The sequence below is a fragment of the Taudactylus pleione genome, unplaced genomic scaffold, assembly GCF_031769625.1.
Source record: "Taudactylus pleione unplaced genomic scaffold, aTauple2 ptg001186l, whole genome shotgun sequence".
NCBI classification, from domain to species: Eukaryota; Metazoa; Chordata; class Amphibia; order Anura; family Myobatrachidae; genus Taudactylus; species Taudactylus pleione.
Genome location: NW_028285587.1, coordinates 194,194 through 219,887, shown reverse-complemented (window position 1 = coordinate 219,887; position 25,694 = coordinate 194,194). Strand labels below are relative to the sequence as shown.

General features: G+C 43.4%; 2 protein-coding genes across 6 annotated transcripts in view; one reads left to right on the top strand and one right to left on the bottom strand.

The window, feature by feature from the left end:
• LOC148451063 (uncharacterized) overlaps window positions 1-14,712 on the top strand; it is a 32,111-nt gene extending 17,399 nt beyond the window's left edge. For 2 of the 5 annotated variants that reach the window (XM_088462319.1, XM_088462318.1), the window contains exons 2-8: window positions 2,575-2,827; window positions 3,515-3,652; window positions 5,725-5,916; window positions 8,408-8,486; window positions 8,606-8,703; window positions 8,856-9,108; window positions 13,538-14,712. In XM_088462319.1, the coding sequence (XP_088318445.1) occupies window positions 2,744-2,827; window positions 3,515-3,652; window positions 5,725-5,916; window positions 8,408-8,486; window positions 8,606-8,703; window positions 8,856-9,108; window positions 13,538-14,535 (1,842 nt within the window). In that variant the 5' untranslated portion in view covers window positions 2,575-2,743 and the 3' untranslated portion in view covers window positions 14,536-14,712. Of the gene's footprint in view, window positions 1-2,574; window positions 2,828-3,510; window positions 3,653-5,724; window positions 5,917-8,407; window positions 8,487-8,605; window positions 8,704-8,855; window positions 9,109-13,537 lie in introns of those variants that run through there. The other 3 variants (XM_088462320.1, XM_088462321.1, XM_088462322.1) reach the window with 3 other exon arrangements.
• Window positions 1-25,694, bottom strand: part of LOC148451061 (uncharacterized) — a 220,026-nt gene that overhangs the window by 78,159 nt on the left and 116,173 nt on the right. The window lies entirely within an intron of this gene.

Sequence of the window (25,694 nt, the reverse complement as noted above, 5' to 3'; positions counted from 1 at the left end):
TCTGCTGGCTGGGGATAATAGAGACTATACAGATATTATTATACTGCCATCTGCATATGATATGTGTATATAGATCACTATTACACATCAGTGTACTGTACAGATGACAGCGCCCTGTATCTCTCTGGTAATAGATCTGCTGGCTGGGGATAATAGGGACTATACAGATATTATTATACTGCTTTCTGCATATTATATGTGTATATAGATCACTATTACACATCAGTGTACTGTACAGATGACAGCGCCCTGTATCGCTCTGGTAATAGATCTGCTGACTGGGGATAATAGGGACTATACAGATATTATTATTCTGCCATCTGCATATGATATGTGTATATAGATCACTATTACACATCAGTGTACTGTACAGATGACAGAACCCTGTATCTCTCTGGTAATAGATCTGCTGGCTGGGAATAATAGGGACTATACAGATATTATTATACTGCCATCTGCATATGATGTGTGTATATAGATCACTATTACACATCAGTGTACTGTACAGATGACAGCGCCCTGTATCGCTCTGGTAATAGATCTGCTGACTGGGGATAATAGGGACTATACAGATATTATTATTCTGCCATCTGCATATGATATGTGTATATAGATCACTATTACACATCAGTGTACTGTACATATGACAGTGCCCTGTATCGCTCTGGTAATAGATCTGCTGGCTGGGGATAATAGGGACTATACAGATATTATTATACTGCCGTCTGCATATGATATGTGTATATACATCACTATTACACATCAGTGTACTGTACAGATGACAGCGCCCTGTATCTCTCTGGTAATAGATCTGCTGGCTGGGGATAATAGAGACTATACAGATATTTTTATTCTGCCTTCTGCATATGATTTGTGTATACAGATAACTATTACACATCAGTGTACTGTACAGATGACAGCGCCCTGTATCGCTCTGGTAATAGATCTGCTAGGTGGGGATAATAGAGACTATACAGATATTATTATACTGCCATCTGCATATGATATGTGTATATAGATCACTATTACACATCATTGTACTGTACAGATGACAGCGCCCTGTATCGCTCTGGTAATAGATCTGCTGGCTGGGGATAATAGGGACTATACAGATATTATTATACTGCCATCTGCATATGATATGTGTATATAGATCACTATTACACATCAGTGTACTGTACAGATGACAGCGCCCTGTATCTCTCTGGTAATAGATCTGCTGGCTGGGGATAATAGGGACTATACAGATATTATTATACTGCCATCTGCATATAATATGTGTATATAGATCACTATTACACATCAGTGTACTGTACAGATGACAGCGCCCTGTATCTCTCTGGTAATAGATCTGCTGGCTGGGGATAATAAGGACTATACAGATATTATTATACTGCCATCTGCATATGATGTGTGTATATAGATCACTATTACACATCAGTGTACTGTACAGATGACAGCGCCCTGTATCTCTCTGGTAATAGATCTGCTGGCTGGGGATAATAGGGACTATACAGATATTATTATACTGCCGTCTGCATATGATGTGTGTATATAGATCACTATTACACATCAGTGTACTGTACAGATGACAGCGCCCTGTATCGCTCTGGTAATAGATCTGCTGGCTGGGGATAATAGGGACTATACAGATATTATTATACTGCCATCTGCATATGATATGTGTATATAGATCACTATTACACATCAGTGTACTGTACAGATGACAGCGCCCTGTATCGCTCTGGTAATAGATCTGCTAGGTGGGGATAATAGAGACTATACAGATATTATACTGCCATCTGCATATGATATGTATGTAGATCACTATTACACATCAGTGTACTGTACAGATGACAGCGCCCTGTATCTCTCTGGTAATAGATCTGCCGGCTGGGGATAATAGGGACTATACAGATATTATTATACTGCCATCTGCATATGATATGTGTATATAGATCACTATTACACATCGGTGTACTGTACAGATGACAGCGCCCTGTATCGCTCTGGTAATAGATCTGCTGGCTGGGGATAAAAGAGACTATACAGATATTATTATACTGCCATCTGCATATGATGTGTGTATATAGATCACTATTACACATCGGTGTACTGTACAGATGACAGCGCCCTGTATCGCTCTGGTAATAGATCTGCTGGCTGGGGATAATAGGGACTATACAGATATTATTATACTGCCATCTGCATATGATGTGTGTATATAGATCACTATTACACATCAGTGTACTGTACAGATGACAGCGCCCTGTATCTCTCTGGTAATAGATCTGCTGGCTGGGGATAATAGGGACTATACATATATTATTATACTGCCATCTGCATATGATGTGTGTATACAGATCACTATTACACATCAGTAAATTGTACGGATGACAGCGCCCTGTATCGCATTCTGGCTGTGCTGACTCACATTGGCTGCCAAAACAAACATTTCTATGTATGTATGCATGTATGTATGTAATATGTATGCGTCTAGGAAATAAAGTGAATTGTGTCATTTGTGTGATTTATATTATATGTAATTATGTGGTCTGATATTGTCCGTTTTAGGGTGAAATTAAAACAGAAAACAAATTCTCTGGAAAGCCCCCGTTTCTGTCCCATTGTTATGTAACCGGATACCTGTAATGACAGCTGTGGAGTCAGGAGCATAGTGACATATAAAATGTTTATTGAAACAAAAACAGTGCAGACAATGCAGAGAAGCCAGGAGTGATACATGAACCGGACGGGAACTGGTGGTAACAGAAACTTGAAGGTCTGCAAAACTGGATACAAGCAAGAACCATATACTGCAGAGTGGGTGAGTCAGAGTCACATACAGTAATAGGAGGGACAGCTTGCAGAGGCCCAGCTGGCTTTAGCTGCACATACTATAGGCTGGGGATATACAGACTGGATACAAGCAAAGGCGAAAGCTGCAGAGTAGATGAGACAGACTCACAGACAGCAGTAGAGCTGCAGTTTGCAGAAGTCCAGTAGACAGGAGATCAGGTTCAGGCCATTGTATACAATCCAGGGATAACAATCAATGACCAGCAGGGGGCGTGGTGAGGGGCAGGAATAAATAGTCTGTGAGACAGGTACAGGTGATAAAAAGGGGAGTTATATTAACTCCTTCATGTGAGGAGACAATGTCCGAATACATCAGCAGCAGCTCTGGTGGCACAGAGGTACTGCAGGCCAGATACAAAATAAAGGACAGTGTCCTAACACCGATGTAAAATTTCCAGTGGTGCAAAGAGCATCTGATATGTGTCTGAGACAAATAAGACCCCAGCCAGAAGCATTGTTGTAAACTTATACAGTACAGCGTTGTGTGACTGCCTCTGAGGAGCCTTATGGGACTGGGACACAGGAACATCTGATAGAAACTGACCAGGGCTCTATGGCTGGGGGGAAAGGGGAGACTTACTGGTCACTCAGTGTTACATGTCTGACTGTGTTACATGTGTTATCTGTGAAGTCTGTTATATTTACTCCTAGACAGTCCTGCTGTGAGGAGTCTTTATTACACATCACACGTTTTGTATTCTCCGATTCACTGAGGATGGACAAGAACGAGAGTAACAGGACTGAGAGGATCTTACATCTCACCCTGGAGATCATCTACGAGCTGACTGGGGAGGTGAGAGGGCCTGGGGGTGTCACAGTGACATCACTTATATCTATAGTAATAATACAGGGACATGACTGGGAGGTGAGGGGATCTGGGAGTGTCACAGTGACATCACTTATATCTATAGTAATAATACAGGGACATGACTGGGGAGGTGAGGGGATCTGGGGGTGTCACAGTGACATCACTTATATCTATAGTAATAATACAGGGACATGACTGGGAGGTGAGAGGATCTGGGGGTGTCACAGTGACATCACTTATATCTATAGTAATAATACAGGGACATGACTGGGGAGGTGAGAGGATCTGGGAGTGTCACAGTGACATCACTTATATCTATAGTAATAATACAGGGACATGACTGGGGAGGTGAGGGGATCTGGGAGTGTCACAGTGACATCACTTATATCTATAGTAATAATACAGGGACATGACTGGGGAGGTGAGAGGATCTGGGAGTGTCACAGTGACATCACTTATATCTATAGTAATAATACAGGGACATGACTGGGGAGGTGAGGGGATCTGGGAGTGTCACAGTGATATCAGTTATATCTATAGTAATAATACAGGGACATGACTGGGGAGGTGAGGGGATCTGGGAGTGTCACAGTGATATCAGTTATATCTATAGTAATAATACAGGGACATGACTGGGGAGGTGAGGGGATCTGGGAGTGTCACAGTGATATCAGTTATATCTATAGTAATAATACAGGGACATGACTGGGGAGGTGAGGGGATCTGGGAGCGTCACAGTGACATCACTTATATCTATAGTAATAATACAGGGACATGACTGGGAGGTGAGGGGATCTGGGAGTGTCACAGTGACATCACTTATATCTATAGTAATAATACAGGGACATGACTGGGGAGGTGAGGGGATCTGGGGGTGTCACAGTGACATCACTTATATCTATAGTAATAATACAGGGACATGACTGGGAGGTGAGAGGATCTGGGGGTGTCACAGTGACATCACTTATATCTATAGTAATAATACAGGGACATGACTGGGAGGTGAGGGGATCTGGGGGTGTCACAGTGACATCACTTATATCTATAGTAATAATACAGGGACATGACTGGGAGGTGAGGGGATCTGGGGGTGTCACAGTGACATCACTAATATCTATAGTAATAATACAGGGACATGACTGGGGAGGTGAGGGGATCTGGGGGTGTCACAGTGACATCACTTATATCTATAGTAATAATACAGGGACATGACTGGGGAGGTGAGGGGATCTGGGAGTGTCACAGTGACATCACTTATATCTATAGTAATAATACAGGGACATGACTGGGGAGGTGAGAGGATCTGGGAGTGTCACAGTGACATCACTTATATCTATAGTAATAATACAGGGACATGACTGGGGAGGTGAGGGGATCTGGGAGTGTCACAGTGACATCACTTATATCTATAGTAATAATACAGGGACATGACTGGGGAGGTGAGGGGATCTGGGAGTGTCACAGTGATATCAGTTATATCTATAGTAATAATACAGGGACATGACTGGGGAGGTGAGGGGATCTGGGAGCGTCACAGTGACATCACTTATATCTATAGTAATAATACAGGGACATGACTGGGGAGGTGAGGGGATCTGGGAGTGTCACAGTGACATCACTTATATCTATAGTAATAATACAGGGACGTGACTGGGGAGGTGAGGGGATCTGGGAGTGTCACAGTGATATCAGTTATATCTATAGTAATAATACAGGGACATGACTGGGGAGGTGAGGGGATCTGGGAGTGTCACAGTGACATCACTTATATCTATAGTAATAACGAGCAGCAGGTAGCCGGTCTCAGATATTGTATATGTCCCACAGTCCTCACTTGAGTTGGGATTTAGTACATTGCTCGCAGTATGTACTTTTCTTTTTATTACTGACACAAATATGTCAGATCTCCGTACGATATACTCTACATTTTCCTATATATAAGACTTGATATTGTGAAATAGTCTTCTTATATATTATGCAAAGTTAACACCTGAATAAACAACCCCATATAGGTGGAGTTTACTTGACGTTTTCATTTTTGTCTCCCCAATACACAGGATTACACAGTAGTGAAGAAGACATCCGGTGAGTGTGAGACTCCCAGCAGCTGTCCCTGTGTGTCAGGAGGAGTAAGCAGGGCCCAAAGCCCCATCATGGTGCCTCGACCTCACTCACTGATACATGAGAGACACAATGACCAGAAGATCCTGGAACTCACCAACAAGATCTTTCAGCCGCTAACTGGAGAGGTGACTGCTGGGAATGGGACATTATACAGTAACACCAGGGGATGTGTCTGGGTGATGACTGGAGAGGTGACTGCTGGGAATGGGACATTATACAGTAACACCAGGGGATGTGTCTGGGTGATGACTGGAGAGGTGACTGCTGGGAATGGGACATTATACAGTAACACCAGGGGATGTGTCTGGGTGATGACTGGAGAGGTCACTGCTGGGAATGGGACATTATACAGTAACACCAGGGGATGTGTCTGGGAGATGATTGGAGAGGTGACTGCTGGGAAGGGGACATTATACAGTAACACCAGGGGATGTGTCTGGGTGATGACTGGAGAGGTCACTGCTGGGAATGGGACATTATACAGTAACACCAGGGGATGTGTCTGGGAGATGATTGGAGAGGTGACTGCTGGGAAGGGGACATTATACAGTAACACCAGGGGATGTGTCGGGGGATGACTGGAAAGGTGACTGTTGGGAATGGGACATTATACAGTAACACCAGGGGATGTGTCTGAGTGATGACTGGAGAGGTGACTGCTAGGAATGGGACATTATACAGTAACACCAGGGGATGTGTCTGGGGGATGACTGGAAAAGTGACTGCTGGGAATGGGACATTATACAGTAACACCAGGGATGTGTCTGGGTGATGACTGGAGAGGTGACTGCTGGGAATGGGACATTATACAGTAACACCAGGGGATGTGTCTGGGTGATGACTGGAGAGGTGACTGCTGGGAATGGGACATTATACAGTAACACCAGGGGATGTGTCTGGGTGATGACTGGAGAGGTGACTGCTGGGAATGGGACATTATACAGTAACACCAGGGGATGTGTCTGGGTGATGACTGGAGAGGTCACTGCTGGGAATGGGACATTATACAGTAACACCAGGGGATGTGTCTGGGAGATGATTGGAGAGGTGACTGCTGGGAAGGGGACATTATACAGTAACACCAGGGGATGTGTCTGGGTGATGACTGGAGAGGTCACTGCTGGGAATGGGACATTATACAGTAACACCAGGGGATGTGTCTGGGAGATGATTGGAGAGGTGACTGCTGGGAAGGGGACATTATACAGTAACACCAGGGGATGTGTCGGGGGATGACTGGAAAGGTGACTGTTGGGAATGGGACATTATACAGTAACACCAGGGGATGTGTCTGAGTGATGACTGGAGAGGTGACTGCTAGGAATGGGACATTATACAGTAACACCAGGGGATGTGTCTGGGGGATGACTGGAAAAGTGACTGCTGGGAATGGGACATTATACAGTAACACCAGGGATGTGTCTGGGTGATGACTGGAGAGGTCACTGCTGGGAATGGGACATTATACAGTAACACCAGGGGATGTGTCTGGGAGATGATTGGAGAGGTGACTGCTGGGAATGGGACATTATACAGTAACACCAGGGGATGTGTCTGGGTGATGACTGGAGAGGTGACTGCTGGGAATGGGACATTATACAGTAACACCAGGGGATGTGTCTGGGTGATGACTGGAGAGGTCACTGCTGGGAATGGGACATTATACAGTAACACCAGGGGATGTGTCTGGGAGATGATTGGAGAGGTGACTGCTGGGAAGGGGACATTATACAGTAACACCAGGGGATGTGTCTGGGTGATGACTGGAGAGGTCACTGCTGGGAATGGGACATTATACAGTAACACCAGGGGATGTGTCTGGGAGATGATTGGAGAGGTGACTGCTGGGAAGGGGACATTATACAGTAACACCAGGGGATGTGTCGGGGGATGACTGGAAAGGTGACTGTTGGGAATGGGACATTATACAGTAACACCAGGGGATGTGTCTGAGTGATGACTGGAGAGGTGACTGCTAGGAATGGGACATTATACAGTAACACCAGGGGATGTGTCTGGGGGATGACTGGAAAAGTGACTGCTGGGAATGGGACATTATACAGTAACACCAGGGATGTGTCTGGGTGATGACTGGAGAGGTGACTGCTGGGAAGGGGACATTATACAGTAACACCAGGGGATGTGTCTGGGTGATGACTGGAGAGGTGACTGCTGGGAATGGGACATTATACAGTAACACCAGGGGATGTGTCTGGGTGATGACTGGAGAGGTGACTGCTGGGAATGGGACATTATACAGTAACACCAGGGGATGTTACTGGGTGATGACTGGAGAGGTGACTGCTGGGAAGGGGACATTATACAGTAACACCAGGGGATGTGTCTGGGTGATGACTGGAGAGGTGACTGCTGGGAATGGGACATTATACAGTAACACCAGGGGATGTGTCTGGGAGATGATTGGAGAGGTGACTACTGGGAATGGGACATTATACAGTAACACCAAGGGATGTGTCTGGGGGATGACTGGAGAGGTGACTACTGGGAATGGGACATTATACAGTAACACCAGGGGATGTGTCTGGATAACTGTATCATTGTGTGTGTCAGGTTCCTATAAGTTGTCAAGATGTAATTTTTTATGTTTCTATGCAGGAGGGGAAGTATATAGAGGAACACAGGGGTCTGTACAAGGATGTGATGATGGAGAATCACCGGCCCCTCACATCACTGGGTAAGAGGAGACTGTCCTTTATTGTACAAGGGAGAAGAGGTATGGGGGTCCCCTATATACACACATCATCTGATAATCACATATATACAATGTACTCAGTCACTGTGTGTCTCCTACAGATGGACCCAGTAACAGAAATACCCCAGAGAGATGTCCCCCTCCTCTTTATTCACAGGATTGTATAGAGGAGAATCACAGGACCCCAGTGGAGGATCAGGTAAATGGGATTCATGGTCTCACCAATATACCAAAGTGACTGTCACTATATACTACAGAAGCTGTGTGTGTCTTATACACTGATATTATACTGTGTAATCTCAAGTAATGAAATCATACATTATGCAGTTTTTTATTCTCTGATTTAATTAGGGTGAAGATCTGACTAACATTAAGATAAGTTATATAGAGGGAGAAGAAGAGACGTATGTGACTGATAACAAGGCAGAAGCTATAAAGGGAGAAGAAGAGACGTATGTGACTGATATAAAGGCAGAAGATACAGAGGGAGAAGAAGAGACGTATGTGACTGATAATAAGGCAGAAGATATAGATGGAGAAGAGACGTATGTGAGGGGTGATCAGCAGTGTAAGGAGGAGGAAATCCCTACAGATATCAGCACAGGTGAAACACTTACTACAGAAAAGAGTCACATTCTCTCTCTGCACCATGATATAATGTTCGGTTTGATTTTAACCAGTGTATTATATGTGTGGAGATTGTATGTTCTACCAAGTTTGTGTGCATTTCCTTCCCCAATTCAAAAAATATACTGATATGTTAATTGACTTCTAACAAGGAGAGATATGTATCTGACCAGTCACCTCCCCACACTCTCTGGTGTATCTCATACATCAGGAGCCATCAGCCCCTATTATACTCCTGCTCTCCCCCTCACATCATGTCACTGTGTGTTACCAGCCCAGAGATCTGACCAGTCTCCTCCCCACACTCTCTGGTGTAGCTCATACATCAGTACAAGAGACGTAACTATAATGATTAAATCACTGGTTAATGTAATGATACCCCATGTGACATTACCCATGATCCTCCTCGTGCACTAGTACATGTGATAATACCCATTATCTTCCTTGAGTAATATTGACTGACTGGTTTTCAATATACTGTATACTACACATCACAACATATGAGTCACATATACTCCACCTTCTCACACACACAGGGCTATAACCACACTCCCGTCATTGTATAATGGCTTCCTCCAGTCTCTGTGCTTGGATGCTCTATACTGTTGCGCTTTATCTGCTGACCCAATATTCTTGTCCTGCTCTGCCCTACTGATTTCTTCCTCTTTCTGCTGTTGCCCGTCTATGCACTGCGCCATACCCCTACCCTTTACTGCTGCCTCCCCCGCTGTGTCCTGCACCATTCCCCTACCCTGTCCTGCTGCCTCCCCCTGCTCTGTGCCCTGCACCATTCCCCTACCTAGTCCTGCTGCCTCCCCCACTCTTTGTTCTTCACCATCCCCTACCCTGTCCTCCTGTCTCCAACTTCTAGCACATACTGGTCTGTATATCAGAAGTTTGTTGCATCAGCTGAGTGGGTGAAAAAGCACCAGAGCAGAGAGTGACACCCCAGGCAGGAAAGAGGAACTGCACGGGTTGTGACAGGTGCAGGGTGTTAGATTGAAGACTACTACATATTCTCTGTAAAGTGCTTCGCAGTATGTCTGTGCTATATAAAGAGCTTCTCATTATGTCTGTGCTATATAAAGTGCTTCTCAGTATGTCTGTGCTATATACAGTGCTTCTCAGTGTGTCTGTGCTATATAAAGTGCTTCTCAGTGTGCCTGTGCTATATAAAGTGCTTCTCAGTATGTCTGTGCTATATAAAGTGCTTCTCAGTATGTCTGTGCTATATACAGTGCTTCTCAGTGTGTCGGTGCTATATAAAGTGCTTCTCAGTATATCTGTGCTATATACAGTGCTCCTCAGTATGTCTGTGCTGTATAAAGTGTTTCTCATTATGTCTGTGCTATATAAAGTGCTTCTCAGTATGTTTGTGCTATATAAAGTGCTTCTCAGTATGTCTGTGCTATATAAAGTGCTTCTCAGTATGTCTGTGCTATATAAAGTGCTTCTCAGTGTGTCTGTGCTATATAAAGTGCTTCTCAGTATGTCTGTGCCTATATAAAGTGCTTCTCAGTATGTCTGTACCTATATAAAGTGCTTCTCAGTATGTCTGTGCTATATAAAGTGCTTCTCAGTATGTCTGTGCTATATAAAGGGCTCTCAGTATGTCTGCTATATAAAGTGCTTCTCAGTATGTCTGCTATATAAAGTGCTTCTCAGTATGTCTGTGCTATATAAAGTGCTTCTCAGTATGTCTGTGCCTATATAAAGTGCTTCTCAGTATGTCTGCTATATAAAGTGCTTCTCAGTATGTCTGTGCTATATACAGTGCTTCTCAGTATGTTTGTGCTATATAAAGAGCTCCTCAGTATGTCTGTGCTATATAAAGTGCTTCTCAGTATGTCTGTGCTATATAAAGTGCTTCTCAGTGTGTCTGTGCTATATAAAGAGCTTCTCAGTATATCTGTGCTAGATAACGTGCTTCTCAGTGTGTCTGTGCTATATAACGTGCTTCTCAGTATGTCTGTGCTTTATAAAGTGCTTGTCAGTGTGTCTGTGCTAAATAAAGTGCTTCTCAGTGTGTCTGTGCTATATAAAGTGCTTCTCAGTGTGCCTGTGCTATATAAAGTGCTTCTCAGTGTGCCTGTGCTATATAAAGTGCTTCTCAGTGTGCCTGTGCTATATAAAGTGCTTCTCATTATGTCTGTGCTATATAAAGTGCTTCTCAGTGTGCCTGTGCTATATAAAGTGCTTCTCAGTATGTCTGTGCTATATAAAGTGCTTCTCAGTATGTCTGTGCTATATACAGTGCTTCTCAGTGTGTCGGTGCTATATAAAGTGCTTCTCAGTATATCTGTGCTATATACAGTGCTCCTCAGTATGTCTGTGCTGTATAAAGTGTTTCTCATTATGTCTGTGCCTATATAAAGTGCTTCTCAGTATGTCTGTACCTATATAAAGTGCTTCTCAGTATGTCTGTGCCTATATAAAGTGCTTCTCAGTATGTCTGTGCCTATATAAAGTGCTTCTCAGTATGTCTGTGCTATATAAAGTGCTTCTCAGTATGTCTGTGCTATATAAAGGGCTCTCAGTATGTCTGCTATATAAAGTGCTTCTCAGTATGTCTGTGCTATATAAAGTGCTTCTCAGTATGTCTGTGCTATATAAAGTGCTTCTCAGTATGTCTGTGCTATATAAAGTGCTTCTCAGTATGTCTGTGCTATATAAAGTGCTTCTCAGTATGTCTGCTATATAAAGTGCTTCTCAGTATGTCTGTGCTATATAAAGTGCTTCTCAGTATGTCTGTGCCTATATAAAGTGCTTCTCAGTATGTCTGCTATATAAAGTGCTTCTCAGTATGTCTGTGCTATATACAGTGCTTCTCAGTATGTTTGTGCTATATAAAGAGCTCCTCAGTATGTCTGTGCTATATAAAGTGCTTCTCAGTATGTCTGTGCTATATAAAGTGCTTCTCAGTATGTCTGTGCTATATAAAGTGCTTCTCAGTGTGTCTGTGCTATATAACGTGCTTCTCAGTATGTATGTGCTTTATAAAGTGCTTGTCAGTGTGTCTGTGCTAAATAAAGTGCTTCTCAGTATGTCTGTACCTATATAAAGTGCTTCTCAGTATGTCTGTGCTATATAAAGTGCTTCTCAGTATGTCTGTGCTATATAAAGGGCTCTCAGTATGTCTGCTATATAAAGTGCTTCTCAGTATGTCTGCTATATAAAGTGCTTCTCAGTATGTCTGTGCTATATAAAGTGCTTCTCAGTATGTCTGTGCTATATAAAGTGCTTCTCAGTATGTCTGTGCTATATAAAGTGCTTCTCAGTATGTCTGTGCCTATATAAAGTGCTTCTCAGTATGTCTGTGCTATATAAAGTGCTTCTCAGTATGTCTGTGCCTATATAAAGTGCTTCTCAGTATGTCTGCTATATAAAGTGCTTCTCAGTATGTCTGTGCTATATACAGTGCTTCTCAGTATGTTTGTGCTATATAAAGAGCTCCTCAGTATGTCTGTGCTATATAAAGTGCTTCTCAGTATGTCTGTGCTATATAAAGTGCTTCTCAGTGTGTCTGTGCTATATAACGTGCTTCTCAGTATGTATGTGCTATATAAAGTGCTTGTCAGTGTGTCTGTGCTAAATAAAGTGCTTCTCAGTGTGTCTGTGCTATATAAAGTGCTTCTCAGTGTGCCTGTGCTATATAAAGTGCTTCTCAGTGTGCCTGTGCTATATAAAGTGCTTCTCAGTATGTCTGTGCTATATAAAGTGCTTCTCAGTATGTCTGTGCTATATACAGTGCTTCTCAGTGTGTCGGTGCTATATAAAGTGCTTCTCAGTATATCTGTGCTATATACAGTGCTCCTCAGTATGTCTGTGCTGTATAAAGTGTTTCTCATTATGTCTGTGCTATATAAAGTGCTTCTCAGTGTGTCTGTGCTATATAAAGTGCTTCTCAGTATGTCTGTGCCTATATAAAGTGCTTCTCAGTATGTCTGTACCTATATAAAGTGCTTCTCAGTATGTCTGTGCTATATAAAGTGCTTCTCAGTATGTCTGTGCTATATAAAGGGCTCTCAGTATGTCTGCTATATAAAGTGCTTCTCAGTATGTCTGCTATATAAAGTGCTTCTCAGTATGTCTGTACTATATAAAGTGCTTCTCAGTATGTCTGTGCCTATATAAAGTGCTTCTCAGTATGTCTGCTATATAAAGTGCTTCTCAGTATGTCTGTGCTATATACAGTGCTTCTCAGTATGTTTGTGCTATATAAAGAGCTCCTCAGTATGTCTGTGCTATATAAAGTGCTTCTCAGTATGTCTGTGCTATATAAAGTGCTTCTCAGTGTGTCTGTGCTATATAAAGTGCTTCTCAGTATGTCTGTGCTATATAAATGGCTCTCAGTATGTGCCATAGTAGAGAACTGTGCATAATAATAATAGTTATTGTATTTCCAGCAGATGGACGCACAAGCAGGAATGACTTGGAGGGAGATCTCATCTTGTCTACAGATATTAAAATAGAAGATAACCTCACACAGGAATCTCCACAAGATATTCCCGTTATGCTAAATATACATCCAGTACCTCACAGTGCAGCTATGTCATGTGATCCCTCTAATTGTGACCAATGTTCTCCTGATATCTCAGCTTTTATTACACATAGTGCAGCTCATACACCTGATAAAATATTTCCCTGTTATGAGTGTGGGAAATGTTTTACATGTAAATCACAGCTTGTTAGACATCAGAGACGTCACACAAGTGAGAAGCCATTTCCATGTTCTGAGTGTAGTAAATGTTTTAGAGAGAAATCAGATCTTATTAGACATCAGGGAAGTCACACAGGTAAGAAACCATTTCCATGTTCTGAGTGTGGGAAATGTTTTACAAACAAATCATATCTTGTTACACATCAGAGATATCACACAGGTGAGAGGCCATTTACATGCTCTGAGTGTGGGAAATGTTTTACACAGAAATCAGATCTTCTTACACATCAGAGAAGTCACACAGGTGAGAGACCATTTCCTTGCTCTGAGTGTGGGAAATGTTTTACATATAAATCAAACCTTGTTAAACATGAAAGAACTCACACAGGTGAGAAACCATTTCCATGCTCTGAATGTGTGAAATGTTTTACACATAAATCGGCTCTTATTAGACATCAGAGATATCACACAGGTGAGAAACCATTTCCATGTTCTGAATGTGGGAAATGTTTTAGAGAAAAAGCAGAGCTTATTAAACATCAACGAGTCCACACAGGTGAGAAGCCATTTTCATGTTCTGAATGTGGAAAATGTTTTACACACAAATCATATCTTGTTGTACATCAGAGAAGTCACACAGGTGAGAAACCATTTCCATGTCCCGATTGTGTGAAATGTTTTACACAGAAATCAGATCTTTTTAGGCATCAGAAACGTCATACAGGAGAAAAACAATGTGTGTGAGCCTCTAGAAATATATACAAATTGCAGCGGTTTTTGCAGTACTGAAAATTTTCAAAACCGGCATAAATACATAATTAGCCTAGATTGCTGTCCCTGCTTAGTGAAAGGTAAATGGCATTTGCATTATCACACTATATACTAATATATTATACTTTATTATACAGTCAGGTGTATAAATATTGGGACATTGACAGAATTTTCATATTTTGGCCTCTAGTCACCACCACAATGGCTTTGAAATGAAACAAACAAGATGTGCTTTAACTGTAGACTTTTAGATTTAATTTGAGGGTAATTACATCCAAATCAGGTGAACAGTGTAGGAATTACAACGGTTTCTATATTTGCCTCCCACTTTTTAGGGGGCCAAAAGTATTGGGACAAACTAAACAATCCTAAATCTAACTTTCACTTTTTAATACTTTGTTGCAAATCCTTTGCAGGCAATTACAGCCTGAAGTCTGGAATGCATAGACATTACCAGACGCTGGGTTTCATCCCTGGTGATGCTCTGCCAGGCCTCTACTGCAAATGTCTTCAGTTCCTGCTTGTTCTTGGGGCATTTTCCCTTCAGTTTTGTCTTCATCAAGTGAAATGCATGCTCAATCGGATTCAGGTCAGGGGATTGACTTGGCCATTGCATAACATTCCACTTTTTAGCCTTAAAAAACTCTTTGGTTGCTTTTGCAGTATGCTTCTGGTCATTGTCCATCTGCACTGTGAAGCGCCGTCCAATGAGTTCTGAAGCATTTGACTGAATATGAGCATATAATATTGCCCGAAACACTTCAGAATTCATTCTGCTGCTTTTGTCAGCAGTCACATCATCAATAAATACAAGGGAACCAGTTCCATTGGCAGCCATACATGCCCACGCCATGACACTACCACCACCATGCTTCACTGATGAGGTGGTATGTTTGGGATCATGAGCAGTTCCTTTCCTTCTCGATACTCTTCTCTTCCCATCACTCTGGTACAAGTTGATCTTTGTCTCATCTGTCCATAGGATGTTGTTCCAGAACTGTAATGGCTTTTTTAGATGTTGTTTGGCAAACTCTAATCTGGTCTTCCTGTTTTTGAGGCTCACCAATGGTTTACATCTTGTGGTGAACCCTCTATATTCACGCTTGATTGTTTACTTTGACACATATACACCTACCTCCTGGAGAGTGTTCTTGATTTGGCCCACTGTTGTGAAGGGGTTTTTCTTCACCAGGGAAATAATTCTTCTGTCATCCACCACAGTTGTTTTCCGTGGTCTTCCGGGTCTTTTGGTGTTGCTGAGCTCTCTGGTGCGTTCTTTCTTTTTAAGAATGTTCCAAACAGTTGATTTGGCCACACCTAATGTTTTTGCTATCTGTCTGATGGGTTTGTTTTGATTTTTCAGCCTAATGATGGCTTGCTTCACTGATAGTGACAGCTCTTTGGATCTCATATTGAGAGTCGACAGCAACTGATTCCAAATGCAAATGTCACACATAGAATCTACTCCAGACCTTTTTGCCTGCTTAATTGATAATGAAATAACGAGGGAATAGCCCACACCTGTCCATGAAATCGCTTTTGAGTTGATAGTCCCATAACTTTTGTTCCCTTAAAAAGTGGGAGGCACATATAGAGACCGTTGTAATTCCTACAACGTTCACCTGATTTGGATGTAATTACCCGCAAATTAAATCTGAAAGTCTGCAGTTAAAGCACATCTTGTTTGTTTCATTTCAAAGCCATTGTGGTGGTGAATAGAGGCCAAAATATGAAAATTCTATCAATGTCCCAATATTTATGCACCTGATAGTATATCCACACGGATGTCACCAACATAGGGCTCCAACAGGTTCCTCATGTAATGGCTTTCAGTTTTCTTATTCTATCAGATCAGAGTTTCCCAAACTCTGCTATTACAGGCCAGGTTTTCAGGACATCCATGCTTGAGCACAGGTCACTTAAATAGTACCTAAGTCAATTTGATTTAACCATTTGGACTCAAGCATGGCTATCCTTAAACCCTGACCTGTAATGGGGGAGTTTGGGAAGCTCTGTATTAGATTATTATTGTGCTGTTGGTCTATTTGTGCAGTAACAAGACCACATGATGTAGTATAGGGACATAACTAATCTGTCATCATGACAATGTGCTGGGGGTGTAATATGGGAAGTGGGAAACTATGACATCATGTGATGACTGGGCTGTAAGTGACGGGGTGAGATGGGCGATATAATGACATCTGTAACCTCTGATTTTATCTCATTGGATCCAGTATTCTCTGATTGGGTTTCCTGGTAAATGGATCTCTAATCTCCTTACAGCAGTCTGATGTCTGGTTCCTTCTAATTAGATTCTCTGTTACCTACTATTTACACTATTCCAAAAGATAAGGACATTAATATCATGATCTCTTATGTAATTCATACATTATTAGATAATGTAATTAGTGTTGGGACACACGAAGCTGCTGGTCCTGGTATAAACCACTAACAGTAATGTCCATTAAGTGCATCAGGCTCCCAATATCCCCAGCAGAATACAGATGTGAGCAGGGTACGTAGTAATGGGGGAATAATACAGGGACATCACAGGATAAGTAGGATCAGTACAGATTGTCCTCACTATGGGCTCTATTTACTACAATCCGCATATTGAATGCGGATTGTAGTGTGATATTACCGAGTGAATTCGCATTGTGAATTCAGGCAATATCACAGGGATTTACTATAAATTCCTTGCAGGGACAGAGCTTGCGATAAAGCTCTGTCCCTGCGGATCCCATCCGCACTGTAGTCGTGGTATTTTTGGAAAAAATACTGCGACTAAGAGCCCACGCATTCGCCGACCCACCGTCGCTGCTACCCCCTACCGACGCTAAGCCCCGGCCCCCACGATCACGGAACCCCACGACCCCCCCCCCCCTCCCTTCATTACACTTACCTGCATCCTCCTGGCCTCCGGTGATCTCCGGGCTTCCCGATCAGGTGATCTCCCATACTGCACTGGGACCCGATCACCTGATGACCGGGCAGCAGTGCACTATGGGAGACCAGCTGACCGGAGAGGAGCCATCACCGGATGCCCGATCACCGGTCCCTGGATTCAGGTAAGTAAAAAAAAAAAAATGTTTAAATTTTTTTTCCTTTTTTTTACAGCAATCAGCTTGCGGTCTGTTTAGACCACATAGCTGATTACTGGTACCGGCTCCCGCCTCTGCTCTCCCCGTTAGAGCAGAGTGGGAGCCCGGTAACCGGGGGAGACCCTGGATAACGCCACCTCCAGGTGGCGTTATTATCATAGGGCTTCCCCCGGTATTTTTTTACAATTTGTTTTTAGTAACTCTAGTCGGATCACATTTCCCATTACAATTATGGGAAATGCGATCTGCTTTACTAAAAATAAGTGATACTAGGGGTTGGAGTAGAATTTTACTAATTCTACTCCAAGCGCCCTGTAATAACTACAGGTGAAACTAAAATAATGTGAAAAGGGTGTGAAAACACCCTTTTTCACTTTATTTTAGTAAAAATAATGTTAATAAATAGAGCCCTATGTCCTGCACTGTCTCACCTCCCACGGTGACACCACCAGTAATGTGCAGGGTCAGTAGATGAAGATTATTTGGTAGTGAGTAAATCACAGAAAGGACAAAACAAGCTTTGTTATACACCTACAAATATATGAGATAAAGAGTTTGGTAACAAGAAAACCAAACGCCGTACGGACCTGTCTGACGCCCATGTGGGGTAACACAGCTGCTTGTGGCGCTTGTTAGTATTTACCACATTGTTTGACTTGAACATTTTTGTACATTGTTAGTAAAGCTGGAATAGTGACCAGTTGTCCTCTCGGTGGTGCACATGTTCTGTGATGGCCTAGGTATAAGACCTAGTGATTTGCTGTAAGACAGGCTTTCGAGGAAACACTGATATTACCAGAGATGTCACAAGGAAGTATAGAGGTTTCTGCATGAGGGTGAGTTGTGTCTCACGGGCTGGTCACACTAGGCCACAGCTGGCAGGAGAAAATAACATAGAGATAGGGACAGGGCAGTCAGCTATAGACCAGGGTATGAGGTCAGGGCCACCGAAGAACAAACGTCAGGCATAAGCCCGGTCAGTATTGGTCAGTCAGACATTTACTATGACTCATTCAGAACTGGCTATAAACTGACATAAAGATGTATTACTCTGTCACTTTAGGTACCGGTGATTATAGGTATATATTGGGGCTGCACCAGCTCTTTGTATTCCTAGGTTCTTGTTATGCGGTTTTTTATTGTTTTGTTTTTTAGCTTTATCCTAACTTTGCTTTTTGTACCTTTATACTGTGACTGTCTTAGTATCCATTTCTCATACCCAAACAAGAAAGGTTTTGTCTTACACGTGTGCCCCTTTTTCCTGTCTCCTGTCACTGTGACACCGCTCTGGTGTTGGGGATTTGCTCTCTGATGGGCACCTGCATGGATACACTGGCCTGTCCTGTTATTACCTCCTATCATGGTATATATCAGCATTATGTTAGTACATATGTATTAGATAATATGTCATCTCTATTGTATCTGTACCATGGAGGGAATGACAGCACTGTGCGAGTATCATATCCTGCAGCTTATAATACATGAGCAATACAGAAATGACACATTGGGGGTCATTCAGACCCGCTAGCAAGCGGATCGATGTTCCCCACTGCACATGCGCACGACGGAGGGAGCTCCGTCATGCGCATGCGCGAGACCCGGGGAGCGACGGGCTTTCCATCGCTCCGGGTCTCGCACCAAAGGGGGCGTGCTGTCGATGTTGATAGCACGCCCCCTTTGGTGGGCGTGCCTGCCAGATGGAGGCGTTCCCATGGGAACGCCTACTGTCTCAAGCCGGCCCCGCTAACATCACTAGTGATGTCAGTGGGAGTGATTTTGGCTCTGATAGAGCCAAAATCACTCCAGGGCTTGCGGCAGCGAGACCCTACCGCAGGTCTCCGTCGCAAGCCCGATGGTCGCGATGGTCAAGACCATCGCGACCATCATCATGGACGCTCGCTATAGCTGTGGGTGGTCATCCACAGCTATACGAGCGTCCAGGAGGCCGCTCCATTTTCATGGAGGAGGGCCCTGATTCAGAGCGAGAGCTCTGGTCAGAGCGTTCAGCTCTGAATCAGGCCCTTTGTACACAAGCCATGAATAATAACAGGAATTGCTCTGTATGAGTAACTGGACGTTACAGGACTATTATGTGCAGGATGTTACTCTCATCATTAATGTAAGGACCATATTATACCAAAGAGAGAAAGCCAGGACAGCTATTCCTCATGGATGGCTCCTAATACGTACAGACCCCACCTGATGGAAAATGCCAGGATGCTGCACATCTCTGAGCGTTGGATGTATGATCTGTTATCTATATACAGGTGCACAGCACAGCGTCACTGCACCAGTATGCCGGGAGCCTCACATCATTACTCTGTTCTGTTACCTAGCTGTATCCATGTCAGTCTTGTCTGATCATAGTTGTAATGGAGTTATATGAGCTGAAATACTCTGTGCTGCTGTTACCATTCTCTTTTTAGTTACAGATTTCCAGCACCACCCACCTTATCTGCTGCTTGTGTGTCTGCCCCCAGGTTTGCAGGATATAGCAGCTCATTTTATAATCTGCTTTTCTTGCACTATTCTAGCAGCAAAACATTCACACAATATTATAGTAATCTGTAGTATTAAATATTCAATAAATAACATTCCAAGTGTTACTACAGAAGGAAACTATATTCTTGTGACCTTGCAATAAAATGACTGATGTAGGAAATTCTGCCTCACTGCTGTGTTTAGTTATAACTTGTGTATAAAGGAAAAGGTGGGGTGTGGGGGGAATGAGGGAGACCTGTAACCATTATTATATTGGGATGTAATCGGCAGCTCTGCGGTAGGATGCTGGCAGTCAGAATCCCAGCACCGGAATCACTGCTGACATCCCAATGGTAAGTATTAGGTTAGGCACTAGGAGGAGGCTTTTGCTGCGGGGGGAGGGGAGGATTAGGGTACTTCCCTCCAGGCATCAAGATTCTGACTGGATTGTGCTGTTAGTTTTCTGACCACCAGCATCCAAACCGCCAGTATCCCATCCCCAAGCTATTATATTACTACCAGGGTTCCCATGTAGTGTCTAGTATAGTAATACCGGGGTTCCCGTGTAGTGTATAGTAATGCCGAGGTTCCTGTGTAATATATAGTATAGTAATACAGGGGCTCCCGTGTAGTGCATAGTATAGTAATACCGGGGTTCCCCTGTAGTGTATAGTATAGTAATAACGGGGTTCCCGTGTAGTGTATAGTATACTAATAACGGGGTTCCCGTGTAGTGTTTAGTATAGTAATACCGGTGTTCTCGTGTAGTGTATAGTAATACTGGGGTTCCCGTGTATAGTATAGTAATACCGGGGTTCCTGTGTAGTGTATAGCAATACCAAGGTTCCTGTGTAGTGTATAATATAGTAATACCAGGGTTCCCGTGTAGTACTTAGTATAGTAATACCGGCGTTCTCGTGTAGTGTATAGTAATACCGGGGTTCCCGTGTAGTGTATAATATAGTAATACCAGGGTTCTCGTTTAGTGTATAGTACAGTAATACCGGGGTTCCCGTGTAGTGTATAATAATACCGGGGTTCCCATGTAGTGTATAGTATAGTAATACGAGGGTTCCCGTGTAGTGTATAGTATACTAATAACGGGGTTCCCGTGTAGTGTTTAGTATAGTAATACCGGTGTTCTCGTGTAGTGTATAGTAATACTGGGGTTCCCGTGTATAGTATAGTAATACCGGGGTTCCTGTGTAGTGTATAGCAATACCAAGGTTCCTGTGTAGTGTATAATATAGTAATACCAGGGTTCCCGTGTAGTACTTAGTATAGTAATACCGGCGTTCTCGTGTAGTGTATAGTAATACCGGGGTTCCCGTGTAGTGTATAGTAATACCAGGGTTCCCGTGTAGTGTATAATATAGTAATACCAGGGTTCTCGTTTAGTGTATAGTACAGTAATACCGGGGTTCCCGTGTAGTGTATAGTATAGTAATACCAGGGTTCCCGTGTAGTACTTAGTATAGTAATACCGGCGTTCTCGTGTAGTGTATAGTAATACCGGGGTTCCCGTGTAGTGTATAGTAATACCAGGGTTCCCGTGTAGTGTATAATATAGTAATACCAGGGTTCTCGTTTAGTGTATAGTACAGTAATACCGGGGTTCCCGTGTAGTGTATAATAATACCAGGGTTCCCATGTAGTGTATAGTATAGTAATACGAGGGTTCCCATGTAGTGTATAGTATAGTAATATCGGGGTTCCCATGTAGTGTATAGTATAGTAATACCGGGGTTCCCATGTAGTGTATAATATATGGTATTGTGCAGCAATGAAGAAATGTATAACATGGGAGAATCCACCACACGGGATCCATAACAGCCCATATGTGGGATCATGTAATGGGTACAAGGACCTGTGTATGAGCCTATCTGATGGGTCACAGCGTCTCCCTATGTCAGTAATGTGTCTGCTCTATGTCAGTAATGTGTCTGCTCTATGTCAGTAATACAGATATAATAGGAGGAACTGTCCCTTATACATGGACTAATGTACCTGCCCCTCTGCACATCCCCAGCTTTGGTCTGAGGACTGGAGGAGGATGCTGGGAATTGTCACTGGAACCATCTCTGGTAAATCATCTCCACATTTTCTCTGATGACAACTTAGATACTATTACTGATGTCTGTATTACAGTAAGAATTGGACATGAAGAAACCATTGATAGAGCCGATGTATTTAGCCTTGGTCACAAAACATTTAGTTTTAGACATTGGTTATGAGATATCAGTGTGTTCTGATGTCTCTACACAGGACTCCTCATGGTTATAGCCGGACTGGCTGAGCTGACCCACCTCCTAATAATGGTAGGCTGGCTGTTACTGTGCTTCATGCTCAGCAGTGATCACACACTGCTCCACCACCTGTGACCCCCATGTGACTGCCCTGACTAACTCTGAGCTTAGCCAATCAGCAGTGCCCTCCATCATTGCCAGGCAGAGCTGCTCTGTAGTGACATACTGAGTGTTACCATGACATCATAGACACTTGGCTGCCGCCCAAGCTGTGTGTCTGGTGGAAGAGTCTCTGGAGTAAGTGGGTGATGGTCAGGCCGGGGGAGTCAGTTAGTGAGCCAACATTAGAACTAATATGTCGATGGTGAGGAAACATTGGAACCTCAGCCTTGTTGGGTAAACCATTGAACATTGGAACCAAGCCATCGATTGTGTGATCTGGCCACATGTATAATGCTGACATGAGAATGATGACATTAGCCATGCTCATAGTCATCATGTAGATCTGTATAATGTCACCATATTCTCCCTCGTGGCCCAGCAGCTACTTACCTGCTCCTGATGGCTGCAGCAGCTTCTGTGTCCTGGCGGTCATGTGACTTCACACCTGTGATCCTCCAGCATTCTGGTAAGTGTCCTACTAATCCTCCATATAGTGCCTAATCAAACCTCCCCCCCACACCTTAACCCTCCCTCCTTACAGCCTAACACTATCCCCCTCACAGCCTAACACTACCCCCTCATAGTATACCCTTATTCCACACAGATTAACCCTACCCCCACATTCTAACCTTATTCCCTACAGCTTAAACTTGAGGCCCACAGATTTACCCCCTCAGTCTAAGCCTTGTGCCCACAGCCTACTCCAACCCCCTCTAACTTAATCCTACCCCCCCACAGCCTAACCCTAACCTCATAGATTTACCCTACCCCCCTAAGCCTTGCACCCGCAGCCAAACGATATCCTCCCCAAAGTCTAAGTCTCACACCCACAGCCTAACCTTAGTTATTACAGTGTCCTGTATAGACAATGAAATAAATTCTTGACATTGTCCTCAGTAGCATATGAATAACAGTAATATTGCCCGATACTTTTATTCTACGCAATCCCAATACCAAATTCTTACCCCAATAGTGCAAACGTTCATAGCAAATTTAAAAAGAATTAAAGATATTATATCTTCAATGTCTAAATATACTAATATACTGCTGTTACACTGACACATATTCATTACCCATTATCATTAAAGATAAAATGAGCACAGAAAGTATATATGTGTATGTGTGTGTAACCGTGTGTGTGCATGTATGCATGTGTGTGCTGTAATAGGACCGGGATAGGAGGTCCCTCTACTTCAGTAGATGGACACCACCAAACACACACCTGCCAGGAAATAACACACCAGTCCAGGGTTTTCATGCAAGTTAGCCGCAGCTAGTTTTTATTGTGGTATAAAAATGTAAAACAAAAATAAATGAGCACTAACTAGACAATAAATTCCTTCTTTCAAAGTGGTAGGGCCTACTGCCTTAACCATCAGGCATATGCACAGTACTTACATGTGTTACATCACAGTGTCTCTGAATAAGCCTGCTGCCTGCTCTCCCAGGTATGAGACACTGAGCCAAACCCTGACACAGCCATTTATCAGCCTCTCACAGCTGCAGTCACTAATTAGCCTGCTCCAAGGCTGAAGGCCTCAACACCTGAACCGGCCTTGTGGATGGAGCCCTCTCTTCTCTCTCACATCCACACCCCCAGGACCCATTATCGGGCTTTTACTTAAAGCCCAAACTCTAATCAACCAGACACCGATATTTCCTGGGGGTTTAAAACACATAGGTCAGAAACCTTGGACACTCATATATGCCATTTATCACTTTACCAGTGCTTCTATCAGTATATACACTCTCTAACAATATGTAACAATGTACATTGTAATCAAACATTTGTCACATTAGTTCACTGTAACTTGCAGGAAACGAGTATAAGAAATCGGGTTCCTGCTATTTATACTTTATTACAGATTATATACAATGCAGACAGCCTCCCCTCCCCCACCCTTATCTGCAGCTGACTGACCCCCTCTCCTCTTCATCAGGGGCAGGCAGCTGTCTCCTATCACTCAGTCACAGCGGCCTCCGTGTCTTGCTGGTGCTGCTGTCACTGTGACTGTGAGGCTCCTCCTCATCGCTCTTCTCCAGCAGCACAATGTGACTGAGCACACACAGAGAGCTCATGTGCAGTGACATCACCATGTGCAGTGACATCACAATGTGAGTTAGCAGCTGAATGCCCATTGATTGAGGTGGAGCTTGGCAGCAGATGGCAATTATATTTATTTACAGGGAATTGGGTGATCTGGCTAATGGGTGGCTCAGTGCACACCCGGACCACCCCTTAGTTTCATCTATGATGCTATAATAGTTATAATCCTAAACTTAATCAGTGTAATAGGGATAGATGTGGTTGTATAGATACAATGGGTTTATTATCATGGGAATAAATGGGATTATTAGCAGGGGGTGATTCCCACTTCTTACAATGAGTCTCAGGAAATGGGTAACATGAGGTTAAACGTTTTTGAGGTTGATACCTCTTACCAGGCAATTGCCAGGCATCAGCCATGTGATCCACCAGCTGATCTGACAGAGGGAATACTAATGAAGACACCTCTATCTGTAAACAGAGGGTGTTTGGGTTTAGGGGCTGGTTCGTCATCCTCTATAACCAATGCGGATCTGACCACACGCACCAAGGCAGGGATATTAATCCCTGAGTCAGGCTTTGCTTCTTGCCGAGGGGAGTTGGGGTTAGAGGCATCAGCCACCTCTCTGTCATCAGATGACATCTCAGATTCTGACAGCTGTGTGGATTGAGATGACAATACAGGACGCTTAGCTGGTCGTCCAGGTTTCTCACTCTGTAACATGGTCTGAATGGCTGCTGAGATCGTAGCCAGACTCTACTGAGGTAGAGAATGCATCCACCCATGGTGGAGGTCCACCCTGTAGTAATCCTACTGTAAGAATGACCACCTGCTATGGTACAGGAGGGGTCTGCATAATCAGTGGTAGTCCCTGTGAGGGAGGGATGGGCTGCTGTGGTACCCATATAGGAGGAACAACAGCCGGGACTGCCAGGCAGTCCACAATGGAGGCCACATTCTGAGAAAACACCTCCCAAGGGGGCTCCTGTACTGATGTCGGAGGGTTGGAGGCACATGGTGGGTTATAACACCTCATACATAACCCATCCCGAACCACAACCTCCTCACTGAAAACCGCAATACATAATCTGCAA